Source organism: Pleurodeles waltl, chromosome 7 (assembly GCF_031143425.1).
Source record: "Pleurodeles waltl isolate 20211129_DDA chromosome 7, aPleWal1.hap1.20221129, whole genome shotgun sequence".
Taxonomy (NCBI): Eukaryota; Metazoa; Chordata; class Amphibia; order Caudata; family Salamandridae; genus Pleurodeles; species Pleurodeles waltl.
In genome coordinates, this window is record NC_090446.1 from 989964297 (window position 1) to 989974358 (window position 10062).

The 10062-nt window shown below is 51.7% G+C and overlaps 1 protein-coding gene across 1 annotated transcript; it reads left to right on the plus strand.

Annotated features, from left to right (window-relative positions):
- Window positions 1-9058: 9058 nt before the first annotated feature.
- Window positions 9059-9469, plus strand: LOC138246994 (uncharacterized). Its single transcript, XM_069201743.1, has one exon. It carries the CDS (start codon window positions 9059-9061, stop codon window positions 9467-9469), a length of 411 nt encoding a protein of 136 aa, XP_069057844.1.
- The last annotated feature ends 593 nt before the right edge of the window (window positions 9470-10062 follow it).

Below are 10062 nucleotides of genomic sequence, written 5' to 3' on the forward strand. Positions count from 1 at the left end.
CCGCTGGGCCCTTCTTCTCAAGCACCGCTCCGCTGGGCCCTTCATCTCAAGCACCGCTCCGCTGGGCCCTTCTTCTCAAGCACCGCTCCGCTGGGCCCTTCTTCTCAGGCACCGCTCCGCTGGGCCCTTCTTCTCAAGCACCGCTCCGCTGGGCCCTTCTTCTCAGGCACCGCTCCGCTGGGCCCTTCTTCTCAAGCACCGCTCTGCTGGGCACCGCCATCTCAAGCACCGTTCCGCTGGGCCCTTCTTCTCAAGCACCGCTTCGCTGGGCCCTTCTTCTCAGGCACCGCTCCGCTGGGCCCTTCTTCTCAAGCACCGCTCCGCTGGGCCCTTCATCTCAAGCACCGCTCCGCTGGGCACCGCCGTCTCAAGCACCGCTCCGCTGGGCCCTTCTTCTCAAGCACCGCTCCGCTGGGCACCGCCGTCTCAAGCACTGTTTATGGTTCACTGTGCCCACCATGCCTCCTTGACCAGTGGAGACTGTCATCCACCTGATGGACTGTGGCTTTGCACTCCCCAGGATGGTACAGTGGGCAGCCCACCCACTGTAGAGACATTGAGAGACTGTGGCTTGGCACTCCCCAGGATGGTACAGTGGGCAGCCCACCCACTGTAGAGACATTGAGAGACTGTGGCTTGGCACTCCCCAGGATGGTACAGTGGGCAGCCCACCCACTGTAGAGACATTGAGAGACTGTGGCTTTGCACTCCCCAGGATGGTACAGTGGGCAGCCCACCCACTGTAGAGACATTGAGAGACTGTGGCTTTGCACTCCCCAGGATGGTACAGTGGGCATGGTGGCTCCTCGTGGATCTGGCGTCGTGGACTCATGTGGCTGTGGTGCCCCCCCCTTCCCTTCCCCCTGAGGTGCCCGTAGTTTTTACATCTGATGCCCCTGCAGTGTTCTCTCCAAAGGACTCAGGTCTCCTGTGTGGGCTTTGCCTTTGTTTCTCAAAACTTTGGCCCACGGACATGATGAATTCGTAGGATGTGCAGGACTTGTTACTTCAGTTATACACTGATGTGTATATCATTTGTTTTCTTGTAAATATCTTTCATGGTTGTACGATAATTTTCAGGAGCTTTTTGGTACATAAATATTTATTCCAAATTTGATTATGTCATAGCATTTTTCAGGGGTGTTTGGGTGGTGTCACTGTGACTTGTTGCTCTGCATTGGTGTGTACATAGTTGGGGGTGGGGGGGGTCGCATATGTGTGTGGCCATAACCTTTCGTCCTCCCCCTCCCGTGTGTCGTAGGTGCAGTACTCTGTGTTGGCGGTTCCCGCCAGTGTCAGAATTCAATTTTTTTGACCGCCAGCCTGTTGGCGGGTTGGCCGCCGCTTTAACACCGACCGCCAGGGTTAGAATCACCCCCAATGTGTGTGTTCTGTTTCACTATGAAATTAAATCCTTTCATAAAACCACATTTCCTTTTGTTTTCTTTGGATTTTATGTCAGTATTCTGGCTTAATATTATTCCTTGCAGTCATTTCAATGATTGATGATTACCGAGCCATGATGGGATGCATGGGTGGGAAAGATTTCGCCCAGGTTGTATGTCACTGATTAGTACCACTACCATTATCATCAATGATCACACCCAAATAAAATTTCAATGGCCCTAGGGGAACAGAAATGTTCTTCAACTGTACTGTGCCATTATAGACAGTTTAACAAGTTTGTTAAGTGAGCAACATCATAATTTGTGTTTTTGTATTCTGTTCTTCTCCTACTGTCTTGATATAGCTACTCCTGCTGGTGTGTCTGTGAGAGGCACCACCACCCACTAAAAGGTCAGAAGAAAACCACCCAGCAAGTGCAGCAAAAGTTGGAGGCAGTGGTTGCTGAATATCACCTGCTGGTGGCCCTTGGAGTTGAGGAGCAGCGCAAAAACAACTGGGAACCTGAGGTTACCAGTCAAGCCTGCCTCCAACTAGACCACACCACTGCCGCCACCTGCAGCCACCTGCAGCTGGGATTCTATGCCACCTATACCACCATGGTCCTCCACTCCTCAGATCAGATCACATACTGGCTCATCTACTGCACCCTCTAATGGTTAATGCACCTGACACATGAGATGCCACTGCTGGGGTAAGGGCAGCAGAAACTGGAAGTTGATGCCGGATCACTGACATAACATTGATTACAATACTATTGTGACACAGATATGGTGGCAAAAATATTGATGACGCAAATATTGTTTCTCTATACTTCTAATCGTGATTACAAAAATATTAAAAAATATTGTTTCACACTGATATCAAATACAAAAACATTGTTTTTCAATATATATATATATATGTACATGGTATATGGTAAAATAGGACATCTTAAATATTTTAATACATAACATAAATATGTTATATATTAAACTAATGTAAGTAACATTTAATACATGTCAGTAATCTGAATTTTCTGTGGGAGTAAACTGAGGCCACGTAGTAAGATTTCCAACTTTCCAATCGGACGAGGAGCCCGAACAGCATCAAAGTCAATCCGTCTGACGGGGAAGAGGGAAAGGGAAAACTGTAGTTGTTTAAAATGTATGCACAGGAGGAGATTTGTCTATCAACTGGTCTACTTGGCTCCTCCTGTAAGTGAGTATATAAATATCATCAAAACACTATGGTGGTCATTTCAGCGTTGGAAGTAAAAACTTCTTACCGCCACGCTGATGGCCGCCAACATACCGTCGTGGTGCCATATATCCGTTCTGCATATTATGACACACATACACCAAACCAACAGAATACAGCCACATACATAAATCTGCCAGCCAGAAGGTCAGGGGTAAACTGTCGGTACCAACACCCATACCTTTACGCCAACACAACAATGCCCACCACATCATGACCCACGAATCACCACGGCGGACATTCAACGGCGGTAAACCATTGGCGGTACACACCTCCTCGCTCAGAATGGACACCCAAATACTAAACTACACAACATTGGCCAATTCAAAAAACACACACCTAACACCCACACACACACCACACCCACCCACACCACTATAAAACACACACTCACATTACCCACAACCCTTTACGAATACAAATCATCGGCACCAGACAGACATCAAGACCACTGCGAGAACTACACACACACCCATACATCCCTCATGCACTTCACTCCACACCCCTCACCGAACACCCACACACTTACACACACCACCAAAACACCCATGGCCCCACAAAGGCACCCCGGTTTCACAGATAAAGAGTTGCAGGTCATGGTGGAGGAAATAGTCAGGGTAGAGCCACAGCTGTTTGGAGCACAGGTACAGGAGATATCCACTGCAAGAAAGATGGAGCTGTGGTGGAGAATTGTGTACAGGGTGAATGCCATGGGACAGCATCTAAGAACAAGGGACAACATCAGGAAGAGGTGGAAAGAGCTACGGGGAAGGTATGTTCCGTGGCAGCAAGGCACCAGCTCGCCATACAGAGGACTGGCGGTGGACCCACACCTCCTCCCCCACAGCTCACAGCATGGGATGAGCAAGTCTTGGCATTACTGCATCCTGAGGGACTCGCTGGAGTAGCCGGGGGATTGGACACTGGTAAGTCAACATTTACCACTTATCACCCCCCATACCCACATGCCATCTCACACCCTCACCCCCACTCCCATCACTTCACTCTATCCCACACACTGCACCTTCACATATGACTAACCCCAATGCCAAGCCCTGCATGCTATACCAATGCATGGACAGCCCTCCCAGCCCTGCATGGACACCCATCACCAAAGCATGCATAGCATGGAGAAGTAACAAGCACACAATACACCACCATACACAAACAAAGGTGGCAGGGCAACAGCAACGATAGAGGGGAAGATAGGGATGTTCAACATGTCTTAGGCATGAAGCATAATACATCACTGACATCCCCACAGGTGCCCCAGCCAATCTCAGTGGAGAGGAGGTGCCACGACTTTCCAGTTCCCCAACGGAAGATGCCACCAATGATGACAACAATGTGGCCCATCAGGGACCACTGGTCAGTCCGTAACCCCAGCCCACTCCCAGTCCACCACAGACCCTCCCCATCAGTTACCAACACCACAGCACCTACCCAGTGCCCCCACACCTCTGTCCCTAGGACATGTCAATCAGCAGTGTGCCCACCTGTACAAGGACCCAGGTCCACACCTCATACCCAAGACAATCAGGGACGTGGGGTCAGTGGCAGTGGGCACACCATTCAGGGGACAGGGGCACAGGGCAACAAGGACACTGGGAGGACCGATGTGCGCCAGGTGGAGGACAGGCCCCTGGAACCGACTCTCCAGGAGGCACTCACTAATGTCCTGGGTGCCTACCAACAATCCCAGGACAAGATGGGCCAGATCCTGAACAACATGCAGGAGAAAAAGCGGCTGTAGGACGAACACCATCTGGAGATCAGGGAGGACTTGCAGGCCTTCAACACCACCATGATCTCCATAGCAGGGGTGCTGGCAGACATGGCCAACACCATGAGGGAATGCACTGTACAGCAGCAGGCCCCTACCACTAGCCAGTCTATTGACCAACCCACCACATCAGCTGCAGCTAGTGGACAGGAGGCCCTGCCACAGGACATACAGGCCAGCAGCACCTCTTCTCCTGCAGAAGGTGAACCACCCCACAAACCAGACAGAAGCCAGAGACACTTGCCAAGACCAAGACCACCACCAGGCAATGAGACTCTCTTGATTGTCCCCCTTGTGTCCCACCCTTTCACCTTGTCCACTTTAAACGTCCTTTGCTCCCCTCCCTATGGCCCCTTGGACACTGGACCTGTGCTACAAAGAAGACTGGAACAATACCCTGGACTTTCCTCTACCATCACTCCATTCCATTGCACTTCACCCTCAATTTTGTAGCACTACAATAAACACAGTTGAACACAATTTGAGTAACACTGTTTTAGGTGTCTTAAATGTGCATTTGTGGGAACAGTCACATTGAGAGCACATGATCTGAACACTGTGATAGCTAAAAAATAATGAACTGTAATTGTCTGCAGTGATCACATCAGGACAATGTTTTCATAGCACCAACATACGGAAAATGAGAAGCCATAGGTGACAGTAAGTTGAGATGCAAAGGAGGTGAATGCCATCATGCTTCAGGCACACAGATAAATCAATAGTCAGAGTAATGGTCAGTTCCACTGTCTCACCTGTGTGTCAATGGAAGTATTGTTGTATGACTGATGTTCTGTTGTCCTCATCCTCATCCTCTGCCTCCTTATCCTCACTGTCCTCAGGGTCCACTGCTGCCACAGGGTCATCTCCAATTCCCTCCTCCTGCAGAAAAGGCACATTGTGTCTGTTGGCCAGGTTGTGCAACATGCAGCATGCCACTACTATCTGGCAGACCTTTACAGGTGAGTAGGACAGGGTTCCACCTGTCAGATGGAGACACCTGAACCTGGCCTTCAGAAGGTCCGCTCGATTATTCTTCTGCTTCGCCCATGTGTCTCATTCTAACGGTCCTCAGCCCCTGTCCTGGCATTCCTCACTGGGGTCAGCAGCCATGATAGGTTTGGGTAGCACGACTCACCTGCAATTATTGAGGGACAACATTTAGCCTTACACAATCCTATGGGGAGAACACGTGAAGGCATACACTGACATACAGTGGGTGGGGGGATCTGGCTCACCTGTTAGCCACACCCTGTGCCTCTGTAGTTGGGCCATCACATTTGGGATGCTGCTATTCGTCAGGATGAAGGTGTTATGCATCAACCCAGGATACGTGGCAGTAATGTAGGAGATATACTGGTCTGCCAGGCACACCATTTGCACATTCAGTGAGTGGAAACTCTTACGATTCCTGAACACCTGTTCATTCTGGCGGGGGGACTAACGCAATATGTGTACCGTCAATCGCCCCAATTATATTAGGGATATGGCCCATTGCATAGAATCCTGCCTTCACAGTGGCCAAATCTTCCACATGGGGGAAAGCAATGTAGCTGTGCATATGTTTCACCAGGGCAGACAAGGCCCTTGCCAGCACAATAGAAAACATAGCCTGTGACATTCCAGCAGCCAATCCCACTGTCACTTGGAAAGAACCAGTTGCCAGGAAATACTGCACTGATAGCACTTGCACAAGATGGGGAATCCCAGTGGGATGACGAATAGCTGATATTAGGTCAGGCTCCAATTGGACACACAACTCTGTGATTGTGGGCCTGTCCAGTCTATAAGTCAGTATAACGTGTCTGTCCTCCAGTGTAGCCAAGTCCACAAGGGGTCTGTACACGGGGGTTCGTCTTCTCCTCCCATTCATTCCAAGCGGCAGGTATCTAAGGGACACAAGAGTGAACAGGCTGTCACAATTTGAACAATGGAACCACAACCTCAGTGTACATGTTGCATTTCTGTGATGGACAGTAGGAATGGCAAGGTATGTGCAAATCTAGGCAGTGAAGCAGTAAAGGTTAATCTGATCATTGTCCATCACCATGACATGGGGACTGCCTATCCTGTGAGTAGGGACAGGTGGAAGTGAGGTAACTCCGCCAACATTCGGTGTAGTGGCAGAAGGCGGTCTTGCACCGCCGTGCAATCCCTCATTGGATAATATGGGGCTCTATGGAGTACAGTGGCCAATGGGGATCTGCGCCAGCAGTGACGGTGTACACTGCCGCGGACATGACCGCTATTTTCTATCTGATGCCTAACTTGTTTCCTGACCTTCAACAGGAGGACACCTACACTGCTTGTGCTGTTGTGACCTGTGTCTGGAACCTACCAAGGTCCGTGTGATCGGGGAAAGGGCCCCTGCCTTCACTTCGGATAAGTTAGAGCGATTGGTGGATGGGGTCCTACCCCAGTACGGACTGCTGTATGGGCCTCCAGACCAACAGGTAAGTACACCTTGGGCACAATGCATGTGGGAAGGATGCATGGAGATGCGTGTACAAGCATTGTATCATTCTGGTGGGTGATGTCATGTGGTGGTGTACATGTTGTAGGCTGGGCTATGTGTGTGGCAATGGTGTAGGAAACGGAAATGGTGGGCCATATGTGTGACAGGCTGGATTGTATGAAAGAAACGGTGGGAGGACCAGAGACGCTGGGCACGGAAGACTGTGGAGGCCCAGCTGAGGATGGCCTCCCAACGAGGAAGAAGTGCCCATCGGAACCTAACCCCCTGATGACCCGCATACTGGTTTTGGCCTACCCAGAGCTGGATGTACGCTTGAGGGCATCACAGCAGCCACCAGGGGGAGAGTACAGTGGCCGTAACAACAATAATTTGTAGGTGGCATGGGATCCGGGTGGTGTGTGTCAGTTAGTGGGTGCCCCTTAATGACAGGCCAGACATTGCTGTGTGATCCAGCTGCAGGGTAATGGTTGAAAGGGAAAGCAAGTTAACCTGGTGAGGTTGCGTTCCATGTCAGACAGGGTTTAGTGGGTCCCAGGAGGTGTGCAATTTGCATTGTTTGGCCCTCATCTTGCTGTGGCATCTACCCAAATCAATGGCAGTACAATGCATAGTGCTCAATCCTGATCCCTGTATGTGATGGGGCTGTGTATGCCAACTGTGGTGTTGGTTCAGTAATTGACCCAGTGTTACCTTTCTCTCTCTCCGCAATTTATCTTCTGTTATCCTGTCCATGTGTAGATTAGAATCATCTGGTGGAGGAGCGGGGCACCGGCGACAGAGGGAGCTGAATCCCACAGAACCCAGGAGGCAGAGTCCACTGATGATGAGGGAACCAGTGGGACGGACGGTGAAGGGAGCACCACGGCGAAGACAGGGGGTGACAGACTCAGATTCCTCCTCCGATCGAAGCTCCAAGGTAGTGGCGGACAGCTCTGTGACCACCCCAGCTGCAGGTACAGCCACCACCTCCGTACCAGCACCGCTCTCCCAGTAGCCCATCAGCAAGTTCCCCATGCTCGCTCACCCAGGGGGGTGGGCACCTCCTTGGCTCCAAGTACCTCAGGCTCTTCCCCAGTGAGCCCTACTGCCCTGTATGAGGAGGCTATTGACCTCCTGAGATCCATCTCTGTAGGGCAGTCAATCATTGTGAATGCCATCCAGGTACTGGCATCCCAGATGCAGCAATGCAATGCATTCCTGGAGGGCATCCAAGGAAGATTGGCAGCCCAAAAGAGATCAATTCAGGCTGATGGCAGTCATTGTCCCTATCCCTATCATCCCCCTCCAACTACCACTTCCCATTCCCAGTCTCCTCAACCCCAGCCCATTCCACGCACACATACAGATGAGCATGCACACAAGACAACACACAAGAGTGGCACAGTCAAACACAGGCACCACATTTCAACACACAAGCTCTCACACAAACACCAGACAGTTGCAGACACAGCCACATCCACTGCCTCCACTGGCTGCCCCTCCTCCTCTTCCTCCACCTCCCTCACAGTCACATCCACACTCACACCTGCATGCACTGCTTGAACATCCACCACCAGCATCATCACACCAAGAAGCACACACACCTCACTAGCAGACACCTCCAAAACATCCATGTCCTCTCCAATCCTGTCTGTCCACCCCTCCTAAAGGTCACAAACGCAAGCACTCAGACACCCAACAGCCATCCACCTCACATCAGCACACTCCCCATGGACCTGCACCCAAGTCCAGTAGACGTGCTCCTCCAACAACTACTCCCTCAACCTCCACTCCCATTCCTCCTACCTCTTCCCACCCTACCCTCCCTAAAAAGCTGATTCCTTGTCCAACTTGACCTCTTCTCTCCCTCTCCCCATCATGCCTGTAAGGCAGGGTCCAAAAGACCCAGCCCAGCACCTCAGCTAAACAGTCCACGCGGACAGAAGAGGTACCTCCTTGTCGCGGAGGCAAGACAGTGATGGATCCCACTCCACCAGCCAGGAAGGGTAAGGATCCCATAGCCACTACCATGAAGGGGAAGAAGCCCTCAACTCCTGTCATGAAGGGAAAGGAGGCAGCACCTCCTACCACAAAGGAGAAGGAGGCCGCCCCTCCTGCTATGAAGGGGAAGGAAGCCGCACCTTCTGCCATGAAGGAGAAGCAGCCCTCGACTTCTGCACATGAAGAAGAAGCCCTCGACTCCAGCAGAGGCTGGCAGGATGACACCACCACCACCAGTGGTCACGGAGCCCTCACCTCCAGCAGAGGCAGTGCAGCCCACTCGTCCTGCAGATGCTGCACCTTCACCTGCTACAACACTGCAGCCCTCACCTCCAGCAGAGGCTGCCCAGGTGTCACCTTCCCCTGCTGACACAGTGCAGCCCTCACCTCCAGTAGAGGCTGGCAGGGTGACACCACCACCACCACCAGTGGTCATGGAACCCTCACCTCCAGCTGAGGCAGAGCAGCCCACTCCCCCTGCAGAGGCTGCTCCTTCATCTGCTGAGACAGTGCAGCCCTCACCTCCAGCAGAGTCTACCCAGGAGGCACCTTCACCTGTTGACATGCTGGATGAGACAGTGCAGCCCTGACCTCCAACAGAGGGCATGCTGGCTACCCTCCTAGGACTGCTGTACAAGGAGCCCCATCCAGAACCAGTGGGAAAGTCACCCACCTAAGAGACTGTAGCCTTGCACTCCCCAGCACAGAGAAATCGGCATGAAGCCCCCTCCAGAACCAGTAGGAAAGTTCCCAAATTCGGCTGAGGTGCCCCACACCCCCATCCCCTTGAGGGGCCTGCACACTTGCAAAATGATCCCCTGTCAGAGTTCTGTGCAGATGATGTCAGGAGACAGTTGGGCCTTGGACTATGCCCTGTGGCCTGTGGCCATGTGGGCCCTTTGTACTTTGGACTGGGCATTGGCCCTTTGTTGACAATTGTACATATCTGGTTCATGCTTTTTCCTTGCTAATACATTTTCAGTACTTCCGAAATCTGGTCCTTATTTTATTGTGCTGTGTGTCGTGTGTGCCATTGGTTTACAGCTGCAGCAAGTTATGTGTATGATGTGTTTGTGTCTGGTGTGTGTTGTGCTTGTGTGTTTCACTCTTGTTTTCCTCCCTTCCTTGTGTGCTAGGCGGTTGTACTCACCACCATCGTCTTCATCGCCGTTGGTGTTCCAGT

Bases quoted from the DNA above. Each gene is read 5' to 3' on its own strand.
- LOC138246994 (XM_069201743.1), top strand. From the start codon at position 9,059: ATGAAGAAGAAGCCCTCGACTCCAGCAGAGGCTGGCAGGATGACACCA.